General features: G+C 42.9%; 1 protein-coding gene across 1 annotated transcript in view; it reads left to right on the forward strand.

Moving 5' to 3' along the window:
* stag1a (STAG1 cohesin complex component a) overlaps positions 1-18,526 on the forward strand; it is a 36,362-nt gene that overhangs the window by 12,107 nt on the left and 5,729 nt on the right. The window contains exons 12-26 of the mRNA XM_056295258.1: positions 1,936-2,043; positions 2,270-2,384; positions 2,589-2,706; positions 3,154-3,257; positions 5,004-5,096; positions 5,583-5,876; positions 6,243-6,313; positions 6,684-6,852; positions 7,695-7,787; positions 8,317-8,491; positions 9,128-9,267; positions 10,186-10,287; positions 10,562-10,710; positions 10,924-11,052; positions 17,011-17,213. Coding sequence (XP_056151233.1) covers positions 1,936-2,043; positions 2,270-2,384; positions 2,589-2,706; positions 3,154-3,257; positions 5,004-5,096; positions 5,583-5,876; positions 6,243-6,313; positions 6,684-6,852; positions 7,695-7,787; positions 8,317-8,491; positions 9,128-9,267; positions 10,186-10,287; positions 10,562-10,710; positions 10,924-11,052; positions 17,011-17,213 — 2,063 coding nt within the window. The remainder of the gene's footprint in view (positions 1-1,935; positions 2,044-2,269; positions 2,385-2,588; positions 2,707-3,153; positions 3,258-5,003; positions 5,097-5,582; positions 5,877-6,242; positions 6,314-6,683; positions 6,853-7,694; positions 7,788-8,316; positions 8,492-9,127; positions 9,268-10,185; positions 10,288-10,561; positions 10,711-10,923; positions 11,053-17,010; positions 17,214-18,526) is intronic.

Genomic DNA, 18,526 nt, shown 5'->3' on the forward strand with positions numbered 1-18,526 from the left:
GTGGGTCCTTTGAGGACTCGGATAGCAGAAGATACCGCCGCAGAGATGGTTTTTAAAGTGGCATGGGGGGTGCGCTTCTCCCAACGCCACATGACTTGATTGTAGAGGAGATGGTTCCGATGGCAAGGGGGATCCCTAGACGACCGGCACCTCCACACAACTGCAGGGGGCTGCCGGAAATCCAGTTTTTCGGAAACCGCCTCGAAGCGTGCCGCCACAGCTTGCTTTTCTGTTGGGGTAAGCTCCCTTAGCCTTATGTCTTCCAGACTCACCCACAAGGCAGCGGGGCAGTGGTTGATAGGTGCCAGGGCGTGTCCACCAGGGTGGGCCTGCACACCATATCTCTGGGGCCCACTGCTGCTCCGAGATCCCCTGCCAAGTTAGCCTGGGGCTGCAAGACCCCAGTTACCATGTGTGGCCACGGGGAGGCCTGGCAGGAGTCTTGGTAAAGGAGAGGCTATGTACTGGCAAGGGAAGGCTTACACGCTAGGATGCTTCCCTATTCGCCACAAAGGCTAGCCAGCGGCAGCAAGCTAAGGGCAGGAAGGACACAAGCGGGTTGGAAGAACACATGCACCTTCCCTCCAACTACACACTGCTGCACTAGACGCATCACAACACCCTGTGTGTATGTACACACACACACACACACAAATACATATTCATTCCCTAGCCCTTAACCTTAACTATCATAACTACATGCCTAACCTTAACCCTTACCCTAACCTTAACCTGTATTGAGATTTTCCTAATTCTAATCTTAACTCTAAAACCAAGTCCTAACCCTAAATAGACCCCCCCCTTCCTCATGGGGACCCATAAAATGTCCCCACAGGTAGGTGGTTTCAGGATCTTTTATCCTAATGGGGACCAGATGTCCTCCATTAGAAATGCATCCCAGGCCACCTCCGAATGTGGCCCGAGTGATCGAATGAGAGACTGTGTGTGTGTGCATGTGTGTGTGTGTGTGTGTGTGTGTGTGTGTGTGTGTGTGTGTGTGTGTGTGTGTGTGTGTGTGTGTGTGTGTGTGTGTGTGTGAGAGACTCCAATATTAGGTTAAAAAAACCTGGTACACACACGCACAAAACCTCAGGGGGTTGATTCATACCAGGCTCATACCATGGGTATTGTTCTAACCTCATTAGCTGTATTGTCCAATCATGTGTTGTTGAAGGGGCCCTGAGTATGCAGGGTTGATTCCAATACCAGCAATACTTCCTCTTATATCATTAATTGGCACAGGATGCCTTGGACACGTAGTCCAAATCCATTTCTCAGCTCTGATCTCGATTATGATCATTTTGCTGGGTCAGCTTACTTGGGTAGATTTTCACAATGACTTATCAGTCTGGACTTAATTCCTGGGTCAGTAGACCAGTTTCACGGGGCATTCATATCCTATGACATCATAATTTCTTCATGTCCATGCAATTTACTGTCATTAAAAAAAACATAATGTCTATGGAATGAACTGTTGAATAGCTGCTGGATGGTATTTAAATTAAGTTAGACTCAGTCAGTGACCCGAGCTCATTAAATCATAATGAGAACTGCTTTGATGTAGGGTCTTACAAGAAACATGCTTCTCCAAGTCCAAATCTGAGTTACAGCTTTAGAAAGGTATCATAAATGGCATAACATCTCAGTTTCTGCCCCTGTCTTGTCAGGATTAACCATATCACCCATTGTCAAGAATAAACCATTTTTGTGGGTTGCCCCGGTGGCTCACCTGGTAGAGCCCGTAACACATAAGGCTGAGTCCTTACCGCAGCGGCGTGGGTTCGAATCCGGCCCGGGCCCTTTGCTGCATGTCATCACCTCTCTCTCCCCTGCCTTTCCTGCCCTTTCTCTCTACTGTCACGATTCAATAAAGATGGAAAATGCCAAAAAAATAATTTAAAAGAAGAATAAACCATTTTTGACTGTCTCCTCCAGGGGAAGTGAAGATGCTTTGTCCAGTGAGGACTGTGAGAATGTGTACCATCTGGTTTACTCTGCCCACCGACCAGTGGCTGTTGCGGCGGGAGAGTTCCTACACAGGAAGTGAGTTCATTTTGTTAATCTGTGGATGTATATAACTGGTGGGAAACTTTGAAACAAGGGCATTCTCATGAGTTACCCAATCTGTTTATAATAATAAATCAACAAAATTCTTTGATTTTAATGCATCCTCCCTGTTGGTCTCTATTTCACACACTGCATTTCACCATTTCTCTCTCTTTAACCCACTCATTCTACCCCTCCTCCTCCCCGTCTCTCTGTCTGTCAGATTGTTCAGTCGTCACGATCCGCAAGCAGAGGAGGCGTTAGCTAAGCGCAGGGGAAGGAGTAGCCCCAATGGGAACCTCATCCGCATGCTGGTGCTCTTCTTCCTGGAGAGTGAGGTAACACACACACACAGCCACTTGGACACACTTTATTTTCTTCACTTTACATGTGCTTTAGTATGAACACAAGTATACCGCCTCACACTCCTTACACACCTTATACATAGACCTGATAACTTCGCTTTCATACAAATGCAAAATTGCTAAAAATGGACATGTCAGTTAGTCAGTCTCTCTCTTGGTGTGTGTGTGTTTTACTAGCTCCACGAGCATGCAGCCTATCTGGTGGACTCATTGTGGGAGAGCTCCCAGGAGCTGCTGAAGGACTGGGAGTGTATGACTGAACTTCTGCTGGAGGAGCCCGTGCAGGGGGAGGAGGGTAAGGTAGACACACACCAGCATACACATCTTTCAAAGACCACGAAGAACTTTCAGCTCTGCCAAGCCAAACACAATATTACATTTATAATTCATGAAGTTTATATGTTGCAAGAAGATTGTTATCCTTTGAAACTCTTCGTGACTAAATTTTCTGATTTCTTCCCTTTGCTATTGGAAGAATGCTCACTCTGTTTCCCTGATTTTTTTTCTTCACATTTTCTTTCTCTGTGCTTCTTTTGCTGTCTTATTTTGCATCTCTGTACTGCTTGCTCTCTGTAACCCATTGTCCTTCTGTCTGTTTCTCCCCACCTCTCTCTCTCTTTCTCTCTCTCCCTTCTGTGCTTTCTTTGTGTATCTTTTGTTGCCTCCTCCTTGTTCCCTCCCTCTCTGTACCCTCCTTGTTTTTTTTTTCTGTCTGTCCTTCTCTCTCTCTCCGTCTCTGCAGTACTGTCAGACAGGCAAGAAAGTGCGCTTATAGAGCTGACAGTGTGTACCATAAGACAGGCAGCGGAGGCACACCCACCTGTTGGCAGAGGCACTGGCAAACGGGTAGGAACATACTATCATACACTCCCCCCCCCCACACACACACACAGATCATGTCACCCTATACTTGTGAGGACCCCCTTATTGACTATATTCATTCCCTAGCCCTCAACCCTAACCTTAACCATCATAACCACATGCCTAATTTTAACCTTTACCCTAACCTTAACCTAATCCTAATTCTAACCTAAACCCAAATCCTACCCCTAAAATAGACCCTTTTCCTCATGGAGACCAATAAAATGTCCCCACAATGTAAGTAGTTTCAGGTTTTTGATAGAAAAACCGGTACACACACACACGATAAAATAATGGTCACAGAGACCCATGTTTCATCACAAGCACCTCAGAGGCCCTCACATAAAGACTGGCCAGGAAAGCGGGACCGCCAAGTGCATAAAGAGGCAGCTCATCAAAGGTGTTCTGTGTAATTCTACCTGAATTCTGACCTTTATCATTTAGCAAAATTATAAATTTAACACAAGCAGGGCAAACAATTTCATATAGAAAGGTTATGGATATGTATGTATGTTTGCTTATGGGTGATTGAATGTGTCCACGTCCAGTATCCTCAGTAGATATTGTTCCCTGTTCATTATTGTTAAAAAAAAAACCCAACACAAACAGCTGTGCTGAGTAGGCCCAGCTCCTGTGTCAATCAACCAAGTGCAACCCCTGCATACAGTTACTAGTCATATCAAGCATCGGGAAAGCCAAAATATTGCACATAGCTCTTTTAACCACAGGGACAGAGGTCCCACTCCAGCCGCTTGCCAGTATCCATTAAAACACAAGTATCTGAGCAGGACGCTCACCCCCTACCAGGTTACTCAACATAAGATGGCACACATGGAGTAGTTATTTAGTTATTCCTCAATCATTCTTCTACAGAGCCCCCTCGGGCTTATAAATTTTTTTGTATGAGTGAAGTTATTGAATATTTTTCCCAATAAAATTACCCAAAATTATGCAAAATCACATTTTTCCCAAACTAAGTGTGTAAGTAGTATAACCAGCAGGAGATCATTCATGTGTGAAGAGATTTTGGATATTTTGGGTTACTATATAAGACTGAAGTTATTGAATATTATTGTAGTATCTTTTTTCTGTGTTGCACTTTTTAGATGGTCCGTGCGCACTCATCTCACAGCCGTCTGTACATAGAGACTAATGTTATTTGTCCATCTCGGAGGACGGCTCGTTTTGGAGAAAATTAGTTTGTAGCTCGTTGTCTACCTTACTACAGAAGGAAAGAGGCATTGTTTATGGGGTTTTGTTGGCATTTTTTTGCCTTTATTTGATAGCAACAGTAGAGAGAGAGACAGGAAAGGCAAAGGAGAGGGAGGGATGACATGCAGCAAAGGGCGCGGGCCGGATTCAAACCCAGGCCACTGCGGTAAGTACTCAGCCTTATGTGGTACGTGCTCTACCGGATGAGCTTATGAGTTATTGATCTGGGAAGTTCGAATATGTGAATGAGCGCATGAATTACAAATCCGAGGGCGCGGTTTACAGATCTGTGGGCACGGATTATGAATCTGAGAGGACTGTTTATAAATCGTGCGTACAGATTTCTAAACTTAGAGTACAGATTTACACATGGGTCATTTTTTTTTTCGCAATTGACCCCAGGGGGGCTCTGTATTCTTCCCCCTGCTCTTAAAAAGATAAAATAACCATATACTCCTGCTCCATACTCCCGATGATAGCCCCCATACAATAACACAACATCTGTTCTTCTGTCCATAGGTCTTGACAGCGAAGGAAAGGAAAACCCAGATTGATGACAAGAACAAACTGACAGAGCACTTCATCATGGCCCTGCCCATGTTGCTGTCCAAGGTAAGATCTGCTTTAACTCCAAGGGCTGGCCTAGAGTCTTCACAGGCTCAGCTACAAGAATGCCCAATGACTCTGATAATGAGATAGGCGGTTGATTGATTGGCTGGATAATTTGTTTCATTGATTTATTACATGAGAAGCTTTGGATAGACAACGGAGCAGTGTTATTGATTGACTTAATGTATGTTGCCCAGGGTTAAGTGTGTTGGCTAAATGCCTAAACTGTAATGGACTGTTTTACTAATAGGGTTTACATAAACGAAAATAATTTTAACACTACACATGATGTTGACTTATGAATTGATTGCTGTGTTTTTTCTTCTGTCTTTTTCCATTCTCTCACTTTCCTCCATCTGCTATCTTTTAACTCTGTCTGTCTCTCCCTTCATGACTCATTTCTCTTTACCCGCTGTCTGTTTTTCCCTTTATTACCCTCTACTCTGCCTTTTGTCTCTTCCCTTTCCATCTTTGTCACTCTGTCTGCAGTACCAGGCGGACTCAGAGAAAGTTGCCAACCTGCTGCAGATCCCACAGTACTTTGACCTGGATGTGTACAGCGCCGGGCGGATGGAGAAGCACCTGGACGCCCTACTCAAGCAGATCCGCTTGGTGGTGGAGAAGCACATAGAAACGGATGTACTGGAGGCCTGCAGCAAGACCTACAGCATCCTCTGCTCCGAGGAGTACACCATCATGAACCGTGTAGACATCGCCCGCTCGCAGCTCATCGACGAGATGACCGACCGCTTTGCGCACTCCGTGGAGGAGCTACTCCAGGAGGTATGGGTTGTGTTTGTGTGTTGGGGGGGGGTGCAAGTTTGATCTGTGCTTTGCTTGGGGGTGTGTAATTGATTGCGTCAAATTGTATAATGAGTTCCAGGAATTTTATACTTTCGTGCCTTTAACAATCACACAATGCTAGAATATTGAAACATTTCACTTGGTTTAGAATATTGATTGTGACTGAAAAAGGAAATGGAGTAAAATGATAATGACCCTCAAGTCATAACAAAACTAGTGATTGTGATTAAAAGTCTTTATCCCTATATGCAGTGAAATAAAAGTTGTTGTTTTAACCACAGTCATGGTGTTCTGCAGTATCATAGCTTCTACGTGTTACCTCATGAAGGTGTCTTTGCACTTCAGGCGGAGGAGGCAGACGATGATGATATCTATAATGTTCTGTCGACGCTGAAGAGACTCACGGCCTTCCACAAGTAAGATTACATCTATACCTCCTCATGTTAATTTCCATCCAACTATCTAGGCCCATCACAGATCTTTATAGAAATGATTCTCCAAATGGTCGGTAACTTTAATTGAAAGAAAAGGGTCAGAGTAAAAGAAACATAATAAAAGGTGAAGGTAGTCTGATTGAGTTCATTGGGTAGATGTTCATATAACCTATGCACTAACCTAAGCACCTACCAAATGGCACATATGTTTTCTAGATGAGTACTTGGTTTAGCTCAACTTGGACTGTGCAAGTTTTGAAAAGGTAAAATTGTTCATTTAAACATTTGTGTGTGTGTGTGTGTGTGTGTGTGTGTGTGTGTGTGTGTGTGTGTGTACACATACGTGCTGTAGTGCCCATGACTTGACACGGTGGGACCTGTTTGGAAACTGCTACCGGCTACTGAAGGCAGGCATTGAGCAGGGCTCCATGCCAGAGCAGATTGCTGTCCAGGCCCTGCAGTGCTCTCACTATTCTATTCTTTGGCAGCTGGTCAAGATCACAGAGGGAGCCCCCAGCAAGGTGCAGAACTCCCCACCAAGACAAGCACCTTCACACTGAGCACACTCTAATCCAAGGGATATCCTTAGATGTGGGCTAAGGGTGGGGTGAGCCTTGTGTGAGCCCCTGTGGCCCAGGGGGACTGGAGCTTATCGCCTTACACTATGGAGTGAAGTAGTTCAGAAGTTGGAGCCCAGCTACATGGACAGGATGCCAGGGCTTTGCAGGGGCTTAGCCCCTGATTAATCTTCTTTAACACCAATAGTAAGGCATAGGCATAAGGTATTGGATGCTTAACCCAAACCTTCCGGACGCTTCAAAGTCTTGCTGTTTTGCACGCCATAACTGAACCCAGGTCTGCTTTCTAACACCTATTGACAGTCTTGAACAGTGTGTGCTAGCTAATGATAGGCTAAAGTCTGGCTGAGTCATTACAGTTGTCGAGCATTTTGCTAGGTCTCAGTAAGAGCTCAGTAAGCCTTAGATTACAAACCTTCTAAATGTACCATCCTTTGGGTTGACAAAGTGTCAAATCCATCTATATTAGTTGATCAATCTACTGTGCCCCATGTCAGTGTTTGAAAGGGCCAATTGACATCGACACATTAGTATTGATTCCCCTCTCTGTCAAGTTGAGGTAATGATCCATGGTTAAAGTCAATCAATTTTGATAGTTATTTTAATAATCTAATTATCTGGGCCCCCTGCAAGGCATTTTGAAAATATGACATTTCAGCAATTTGTAAATGGGGGTTATTGAGTCACTAATTCTCGTGTGTGTGTGTGTGTGTGTGTGTGTGTGTGTGTGTGTGTGTGTGTGTGTGTGTGTGTGTGTGTGTGTGTGTACATGCACACACTTGCAGGATGACCTGATAGCCCTCAGGAGAGTGGTGAAATCTTTTCTGGCAGTGTGCCAACAGTGTCTGTCCAACGTGAACACGCCTGTCAAGGAACAGGTAATTTCAGCATCTTGTGGTGCCATGATGTTTATTTTGAAAAACTACAGCTGTCACTCCAATTGATATTAAGCGTTTGAAGATCATCATTATGCTAATATAGTCTAATTTGGGGAACCCAAAATTTCAGTGTACGATTAGACATGATTAATGTTGCATCCCTAGCTTGAAGGAACGCTAGAAAATTACAGTGATAAACAGTTTGCTTATTCTGAAGAGATTTGTTCCAAAAGGAGATCATCCACCATTTCCACCATTTATCATAAATGACACTCTGATTATTATTGGCATCAAAGTACAACCCACTAGGGAATAGAATGATAAAGGTTTTATGTCTTAAATGCATAACTTGAAAAAAAAGATTGGAGGATGTGAACATTGGCACTTTTTAAGCTTATAGAATGAATCTGTGTTTGTTTTTTTTAGTTTTTTTTTTTTTTTTTAAACCAAGAATGTACGTCTTTTTTATGGTTGTGTAATCATTTAGTCAAGCGGATTTGAATTCTTTGTTTATCTGCCTTCATTTCAGGCATTCATGCTGCTCTGTGACCTGCTGATGATCTTCAGTCACCAGTTGGTGTCTGGGGGCAGGGAGGGTCTCCAGCCGCTGGTCTTCAACCCCGACAGCACCCTGCAGAACGAACTGCTCAACTTTGTCTTGGACCATGTCTTCATCGACCAGGACGATGAGAGCCAGAGCATGGGTGAGCGCGAACGAGAGAAGGCCTGGAGAGACATTCAAGACATTTTTCAATTTACGATCCAAATAGATATGGAGTTCCTCAGCCTTGCAATTGAGGCAGAAGGATAGGAGGAGATGGAAGGAGATAGCAAAAGAGATTTATTCAGCTCTTTTTCAGCCCCAGGGCTCTGGTGAATGGCGAATTAAATTTTGGAGAAATTGGAGCCAGGAAAAGTATTAAAATATTTTTGTGGGATGAAATGTTATGGGTATACTATATTTTTTTTTTCTGGAAACCATCAATGGTGTAAGATAAAAGTGCTCAACAAATGAGGAACAAAATTTACATATATTATACATACACACACACACACACCACATTTTGGGTCCCTATAGGTCCCTAACCCATACCAGGTAGAGAGACGGGCAGGGAGATGCCTTTTGTAGGCACACATATTAACAGTTACACACACACACACACACATCATCCTTCATTTTGCATCTCAGATTTTTTTTTTCCTTTTTCTGAAATTTAGAGATTATGATCGGCTCAGTAATAGGTTTAAATGTGAACAAATGGGCTAGATCATTCTTCATTTTTTCTCCCTTTCTCATTCTGCGCTGTTGGTTTGCCATCTCTCTGTTGGTGTACTTGCAGAAGGAGACGAGGAAGACGAGGCCAACAAAATCGAGGCGCTTCACAAGAGGAGGAACCTGCTGGCAGCCTTCAGCAAACTCATTATATACGATATTGTAGACATGCCTGCTGCTGCTGACATTTTCAAACACTACATGAAGGTGTGCAGCCATTTCAAGCCACGTGATCTTGTACCTAATCTGGCTAACGACAAAAAAAAAAATCCATCAATTTTAATTTTTGCAGCCATTGAGTCTAAATGCTGGGTTTACAAAGTTATTTTTAAAAAGGCATATAAGAGAATAGTACAGTACAGCACAAATGAATTAATTCCATTAAAATATTATATAAATATTAAATATTTAGGGCGGCACGGTGGCCCAGCGCTGTTGCCTCACAGCAAGAAGGTCCTGGGTCCGAACCCCAGGGTTGTCTAACCTTGGGGGGTCATCCCCTCTTGTGGAGTTTGCATGTTCTCCCCGTGTCTGCGTGGGTTTCCTCCGGGTGCTCTGGTTTCCTCCCACAGTCCAAAGACATGTAGGTCAGGTGAATCAGACGTACTAAATTGTCCCTAGGTGTGAACGTGTCTGCCCTGCAATGGACTGTGACCTGTCCAGGGTGTTTTCCCGCCTTCCGCCCAATGAATGTTGGGATAGGCTCCAGCATCCCGCGACCCTAATTAGATAAGCAGCTTGGAAAATGATGGATGGATTAAATAATTAAACAAGAAGTTTTTAACAAATAGAAATAATGCAAGAGTATGACCCGAAAGTAATTCGTGTAAAAAAAAAAATGACTGAATTAACCAGTTCCGCAGTCAAGGTTCTTATGGTAAAAGCACATTCCAGCCACAGTCTTGGGCCTTACTGTCATGATTACAGGAATTTCAGTCTGCTTAAAGTGGAATTGTGAACTGTACAGGGTCAACCAATTTCTCTTGTAATAGATTTTGTATCATCCTTTTGGCTCAAGCAACCAAATAGCTCATTAAAAAATTACCCTTTAAATGAGTTGAGAGGAGATTGGATCATTCGGCTTGTCGTTTCTTGGGTAATGACTGGACTCTCCTCACCCCTCAGTACTACAACGACTATGGAGACATAATCAAGGAGACTCTAAGTAAGACCAGACAGACAGACAAGATCCTGTGTGCCAAGACACTCATCCTCAGCTTACAGCAGGTAAGAGAATTCGAAGGGTTTACGCTTAAATCCTACACAATGCTTTCTGGGTGATACACACACACTACTTTGTGTTTTTCCATAGCTTTGAATAGACTTTGTTCATTTTGTTACACATATAGACACATTCTGTAAACGTTAACTTGCTATCCTTTGTTTTCAGCAGCTTTGAATAGAGAATATATACATTTCCAAATTCACGCTGCACATGTGCAGAAACAAAAAAACATAATGTCACACCCCATAAACTGTTGCCTCCATCTGTGTGTTGTAGTTATTCAATGAACTGCTACAAGACCAGGGCCCTAACCTAGATCGGACCTCATCTCATGTCAGCGGCATCAAGGAGCTGGCCCGGCGGTTTGCGCTCACCTTTGGCTTGGACCAGATCAAGACTCGGGAGGCTGTGGCCACACTGCATAAGTAAGACCCGGACTGTGGTTACACCCATATCAGGACTGCATGAAGACGGTATTTTAGGGCTGCATCCAGCTATGTCTAACAGTTCCTTTGCTTCCTGTCTGTCTGTCTCCTCTCTCTTGGACTCATGCTCTGTCTTACTGTCTCTCTCCCTGTGTCTTTCTCGTTCCCTCCTTTTTTCCGGCAACTAATTTGCTCTCTCTCATCCCCATATAGGGATGGAATAGAGTTTGCATTCAAGTACCAGAACCCTCGTGGATCAGAGTTCCCCCCCATTAACCTGGCCTTCCTGGAGGTACTCAGTGAGTTCTCCTCCAAGCTACTGCGCCAGGACAAGAAAACCGTGTAAGTGCTCTCATATATGCGTTTTATTTACATCGAGGTGCATCCAGGATAATTGCATTCTTAGTCGCACAAACAAGTAAAATTCCTATTGCATGTAATGCACATGGCCTTAAAAGTCTCATTTTTATTCTGATTGTATATACTGAGCCAGGGTACAGAGAGTGAATTTGGCTGCGGTTTGCTCTTTTTTTTTTGGATACATTTCTAAGTTCATACATACAGTGCTGTGAAAAAGTATTTGCCCCCTTCCGGATTTCCTCTATTTTTGCATATTTGTCACACTGAATGCCTTTATGCATGCTCAATCCAGGTAAGGAAATCCCAGAAAGTTGAATCAGTTCATCTGGACACAACATTTGAGAGAAACGTTCCATCAGTCATCTAAGTGACCTCTTTAGTCTCAACTGACTGCAAGAATCTTACAGTGCTGTGATTGCAACTATTCCCCAATCCTCTGTAAAAAGTACACATGGCCATTGTAACTCTAGTTAATGGTCACGGTAATTTACGTATGAAACTGATAGTTGTTTTCAGTCATTCTGCCATTATTTTATTTATAAGGGTGGGGATACCTACAGTCAGTTGAGACTAAAGAGGTCACTTAGATGAGTGGTGAGAAGTTTCTCTCAATAAACATTGTGTCCAGATGAACTGATTCATAACTTTGTGGTCACACTGATCACTGTTTCAGATCTTCATGCAAAATGTAATACAGGACAAGGAGAACCTGAGTAAACAAAATTGTTTTTAAATGATCATTTCATTAATTGAAGAAAAAGTTATCCAGCACCATATCACCCATGTGAAAAATTGCCCCCCTGAATTTTATAACTGGTTGTCCTAACTTTAGCAGCAACAACTGCAACCAAACCCTGCTTATAATTGGAGATCAGTCTTTCAAATCTTGGAGGAATTTTGGCCCACTCTTTTAAGAATTTCTGTAATTCAGCAGCATTGGAGGGTTATCGAGAATGAATGGCGGCACAGTGGCCCAGTGGTTAGCGCTGTCACCTCACAGTAAGAATGTCCTGGGTTCGAACCCCGGGGTTGTCCAACCTTGGGGGTCATCCCAGGTCGTCCTCCGTGTGGCGTTTGCATGTTCTCCCCGTGTCTGCGGGGGGATTTCTCCGGTTTCCCCCAACATCAAAAAGACATGCATGTTAGGGTTAATACTGTCTGTGCCCCTGACCGAGGCATGGCAAGAAGAACTGGAGTTGGTCCCCGGGCACTGCATGGCGGCTGCCCACCGCTCCTAGCTACACAGCTAGGATGGGTAACATGCAGAGAAAGAATTTACCCACGGGGATTAATAAAGTCAATCCAAAAAACAAAAAAAAAACTGCTCATTTAAAGGTTCTGCCACAGCATCTCGATGGGGTTCAAGTCAGGACTAAGCCACTCAAAAACCTTAGTGTTTTGTATTTTGGATAATTGTCTTGCCATGAATTCCATTTTTGCCCTGTCTTTCTTATTGTCAAATCATGAACTGACCTTTTGTTAAGGTTAGAGAGGCATGCTGTTCTTTAGATGTTGTCCTGAGTGTTTTTGTGACTTCCTGGATGAGTTGTCATTGTGCCCTTGAAGGAATTTTGGTAGGCCAGCCACTCCTGGGAAGATTCACCACTGTTCCAAGTTTCCTCCTTTGGAGACAATGGCTCTCACTGTGGTGCACTGGAGTCCCACAGCCGTAGAAATGGTTTTGTAACTCTTTCCAGACTGATATGTCTCTACAACTTTTTTCTCATCTCTTCTCTAATTTCTCTTGATGTCAGCATAGTGTGCTGCTTGTTGAGACCTTGCATTCTACTTCACATTAATGGTAAGGTTCTGTATAAGTCATGTGTGGATTAAACAGGGCTGGCAGTAACCAAGCCTTGGTGTGTCTGCTCTAATTGAATCCAGTGATAAATTAAATTTGGTTAATTGGCTGATTGAGTAACTAAGGGGGCAATTTTTTTCACACAGGGTCAGTTGGTGTTGGATAACTTTTTTCCTTAAATAAATAAAAGCTGAATTTTGTGTTTACTCTGCTTCTCTTTTTAGTTTAGTTTATTAATTTGAGAATTTATTTTAAAAGGACAGATTACATGGTTGCAACACCATATACATGCACAATTAAAAGAACATCAAGGATAACACAAAAAAGTCAAAGGACTTATTTCCATTGTGGTCCAGGAGTGGGCAGTCTTACCCAGAAAGGGCCAGTGTGGTCGAAGGTTTTTGTTCCAACCAAGCAATTGCACACCTGTGTCTCCTTATCAAGTTCCTCAGCAAAGACTACTGGTGTGTAACTGCTTGGCTGGAACAAAAACCTTCAACCACACTGGCCCTTTCTGGATAAGATTGCCTACCCCTGATGCTGTGGAGGTGTGTGTATGTGTGTGCGCATGGAGATAGTGGAGTACAGCATTTGTGGCGTATAAATACACAAAACATGGGTATACAGAAAATATTCACATTGGGCATTAACAGACATTATTCTGACAACAGGTTAAAATACACACTTCTCAATATATTAAAACTGGTCCATTAAATGAGCTACATACAACCTTGCCTATTCAACTGTCTTTACAAGGATATGTTATCGGAAAGCCAGTGTTTCAGGTTTGCCTTAAACATGACTGGGTTTGTAGTCTGTTTAATGCTATTCGGAACCTTATTCCAATCCTGGGCCCCTGAGTACCTAAATTAACTTTTACCTGTCTGACTACTGATCCTTACAAGCATCAGATTTGCTACACTGCACCTGGTGTAGTGTCTGTGAGCCTTTTTGACCTGCGGAAAAAAGTTTAATAAGTAATTTGGGACTACACCATTTGCAATTTTGTGAACCTGACAAGAGTTTTAATTGTGTTACTCTGGACTCCACAGGGAGCCAGTTTAGCTGCATAAACTGGTTCCTCCCTATTTGCTCTTGTGCTCTCAACCTAATGCCGAGATCAGACTACATGATATTTTGTCTTTCATGATGGTCACCATGTCAGATTAGGCAATCATAGTGCCATGAATTCTTGTCGCGTCTCGGCTGGGAGACTGGCAACACTACAAGTATGACCCTGACCAATCATCGTATGCTGCCTTTCACGATCTTGCGCAAGTTCGTAGGTCGTCGGGTAGGAGAGTCAAGAAATTGTCAGTCATGGGTACAGAAATGCTGTGTGATCAAAGCAAGTTGAATCAGTTCATCTGGATACGGCGTTTATTGACATATGTGACCTCTTCAGTCTTCAGACTGACAGTGGTTCCCAAACTGGGATGCGCACCCCCTGGGGGGGGGGCAAGGCTAAATAGACATCACTTTGGGTGGACACTATAGTTTGCACTGTGAAGTTGTTACAGTCCAGCAGATGGCATTAATGCAACAATTATGAAGCCAACTGCCTTAGAACAACACAGAAGGCTAATTAAATGTAAATACGCATGCGAAGCAAGCCCACACCAGTCATCGAAAAGATTGCAGGATGAGAAGTGTAATTCTTGCAGAGAAAATTTTCAGTTTTTTTTATTATTATTATTCTCGGGGAGTTGGTAAACTTGCAATTTTTGTGCAGAAAGAGGCAGCTTTTCAAAAATCTGTTGATGGCAATGCATATTGTTACACAGTAAAAATGTAGAACATACATGCTGCAGTGTCACTTTAATGCTTCCACTCTTAAGATGACTTGTTCCTTATCTATTTTGTCAGTAAGGTGTGGGTGTGTCACAGGGCTAAAAAATTCCATGGGTGTGTAAGAACAAATTTGTATGTACGAACGATTGATGAATGAGGCCCAATGTTTCAAATAAATTCTATAGGAGTTTGCAAGCAAAGGATGTGTCTGAGAGTGTATTCATGTGGTTGCATGTAGATGGGGGGGGGGGCTTGAAAATATTTTTATCAACAACAGGGGCGCTATACAGAAAAAGTCTGGGATCCACTGTGTTAGCATAATTGAAGTGGCATTGAATTAAGCTAGATGGCACAAGTTTCCAATTTTACCCGTCCAAGAATTTCCCTGGCCAAGAATTTACTTCTGGCGTTCACTTGTCCAACCACTTTCAGGGCCATACCTACACCCCCCGCTTTGCCGGCTGGTGTACAGCCCAGGTAATTGACAGATGTTTTTATTTTTTTTGGACCCCCCCCCCCGTTTTCTACCCAGACAGATGTTTTAACAGAGCTATCATTCCCCTTAAAATGCGTTTCTAAATATTTTGCTTTCTTTAATCTGTGTTTGGAGCCAAACAGAATTGATTCTGTTTTCCCAAGGTGTAAGGAGAGTTTGTTATCAGAGAGCCATACACTGATGTTAGCTGTTCGTTAAGCTTTTCCTGGAGCTGAGCCAAGTTTTTATCCACAATAACCAGAGCTGAGTCATCTGCGTATAGAAACAAGTCACATTTACATGCTTCTTTCATGTCACTTATGTACACGAGGAAACAACAGTGGGCCCAGCACACTCCTTTGGGGGACTTCACATCTTAGGGGGTGGGCTTCTAAGCGATGGCCATTTACTTCCTATCTGATCCCTATGTGACAATTAAGACTTCAGCCATACCAGTGCTGGTGTGCTCAACCCAAGAGCCTTCAATTTGGTGATCAGCAGTTCATGATTCACCGTATCAAAGGCTTTCTGTAGGTCAAGCAACACCATCCCACAAAGTCTTCCCTGATCATATAACTTTTTTATTAAGCTGGGTAGATATAAAAGACAGGAATCCATAGAGTATGCTTTTCTGGAACTTGATTGGAAATTGTATAAAAGCTTGTGCTTGCTTAGATGTTCATAAAACTGCTCATGAGCCACCTTTTTGAGGATTTTTGATGTGACACTGAGGATTGATACAGGTCTGTAGTTACCATTTTATTGTTTATTTAGCAGGGACAATGCACAATACATATATTGTACCAGATATAGCTAAAAGCTAAATTTGTAATCTGTCATCCCTGGGCAGAGCTCCGCAAGTGATGTGCAGGTAACAGAGATAAAAGATCCGTTATAGTAAGTCATAACCTTATACTTTATAAAAAACAGCCACAATAAAACACTATACGAAAATTAAAAACCAGACAAGTCAAGTCAATTTTATTTGTATAGCCCAATATCACAAATTTGCCTCCAGGGGCTTTACAAACAAAAATTAACAACTACCCCAAAACAGCCAACAGAAAAACAATACTAAATTCCCACTAGGGAGCACACAATCAGCAATCCCAACACTATTAAAAATGGACAGCTCATCAGTACAAGAAATTTCCAATCAGACATCCAATACCAATGCTGGCTACATTCAGTGTCTCTTAGCTCAATGACTACAGACCCTGAGTGTTCTTAAACCATGTTTTCAAACTAAGTTTAAAATGGTTAAAGTTACTGCACTCTCTGATACTCAGGGGTAAAGAATTCCACATCTCAGCTTCCTTAACTGAGATGGGTCACATCTGCTCCCCTTTTTGTATAGCAGAGTGATTTTGGCATGTTTCATGGGTAATCTTAACTTGGGTAATCTATCTTGTTCTAGTGAAAAGTTAATATGGTATATATACATTGGAAATCTGTTCGAAGCCATCACGCAAGATACTAGCCGGGAACTTACCAAGCCCTGTAGTGTTGGTGATGTTGAGCTCAGCTAGCATTTTCTTGACTTGCCCTTCTGTCACATAGCAAAGTGGAACGAATCTGCTTGTACTCCTAGATCGGATTAATGTCCTTTGTCGTATATTTCAATTTGTATGAAGATATGAAAAGCGCAACAAATATGCGAAAATAGAGGAAATCATTAGGGGGGCAAATAATTTTTCACGGCACTGTATGCACTTGTGTAAAGATATATTAAATGGCTAGATGTATGCAGATAAAAAGATATATTGATATGATAGATAAGATATATAATAGTTCAGGTGAAAACCCACCACCCATAGTTGTATGTCTTTGGCCACATTTTGCCCTGCTTGTGAAAAGCCCTGTCTCTCCTCAGCCATTCTTACCTGGAAAAGTTCATGTCAGAGTCGATGTCAGAGCGTCGGGAGGACGTGTGGTTGCCGCTGATCTCCTACCGGAACAGCCTACTAACAGGTGGAGACGAGGACCGCATGTCTGTCACCTCAGGCTCCAGCAGCAAGACCGGCTCAATTCGCAGCAAGAAGGGCCGACCGCCACTACATAAGAAACGTATAGAGGGTCAGTATCTAACCTCGGGGACTGGTAAGGCATTGAGTCGAGCTTGTTGGTTGGTCACTGGCCCCAAAGCGCTCCCATCTGCAATATCTTTAAAAAAGTAAGGGAGGGAAGTTTTCTTAGAATTCCTCTCTGAGTAATGAGTCCATTACCCTGGGCACCCTGCTCTGCCACTGGCTCACTCTCCTTTCTAATATACGTCTGTTGCATGAAACAGATCTGAAAAATTTATGATTTTCATTTTCTTTGCGGATTTGGCCAGAAGTTAGATTTACATGGGGCAAGTACAACTATGACCTACAAGCATGAGCAGGTGAATGGGAAAGTATTGTTAATGTTGGGCCCTTCAGTAATACACAAACATAACTGGGGGTTTCTGCAGCTATATAGAGGTTTAGCTGCATAAGAAATCCTGTTTTCATTACTTTTTTTTTTTTTGGCTGCGGAGGCCCCCATATTTTAGAAAATGTTAAATTTGAATAGTTAATATTGTCATTCATAATTAAATAAAATTAGAATAAGCAATATTAAAAACAATTACACTCAAAACTATTGCATTTGAATCAGCAACAGAATATTCATGTAAAGATAAGAGCAAATAAAAAAGTGCCACTCCTCCTAATCTCCACATCTATTTAAACATAGAATACAAATAAATGAAAAAACATCCATCCATCCATCCATACACACACACACATGTTTAGGTCACGCTCCAGAGGATCGATAATTCTCTGAGTGGTGAAGAACCAAATGGATAATCGGGGCCTGGTAATGATGGGCCCAAAAGAACACTCTCGCGGGCGTCTTGGTAGTGGTCTATTCCATTGCCTACCAACACGGGATCAGCGGTTAGAATCCCCGTGTTACCTCCGGTTTGGTCAGGCGTCCCTACAGACATAATTGGCCGTGTCTGCTGGTGAGAAGCCAGATGTGGGTATGTGTCGTGGTCACTGCACTAGCGCCTCCTCTGGTCGGTCGGGGTGCCTGTTCGGGGAGGAGGGGTAACTGGAAGGAATAGTGTGATCCTCCCATGGGCTACGTCCCCCTGGTGAAACTCCTCACTGTCAGGTGAAAAGAAGCGGCTGGCGATTCCACATGTATCGGAGGATGCATGTGGTAGTCTGAAGCCCTCCCCGGATCGGCCGAGGGGGTGGAGCAACGACCGGGACGGCTTGGAAGACTGGAGTAATTGGCCAAGTACAACTAGGGTGAAAAAGGGGGTGAAAATTTAAAAAAAAAAAAGACACTCTCCTCATTGACCACCATTCAAAATCAACACGTTATTACATCTAAATGATTTCATTTTTGAAAGCAGT

The sequence above is a fragment of the Lampris incognitus genome, chromosome 16 (genome assembly GCF_029633865.1).
Source record: "Lampris incognitus isolate fLamInc1 chromosome 16, fLamInc1.hap2, whole genome shotgun sequence".
Taxonomy (NCBI): domain Eukaryota; kingdom Metazoa; phylum Chordata; class Actinopteri; order Lampriformes; family Lampridae; genus Lampris; species Lampris incognitus.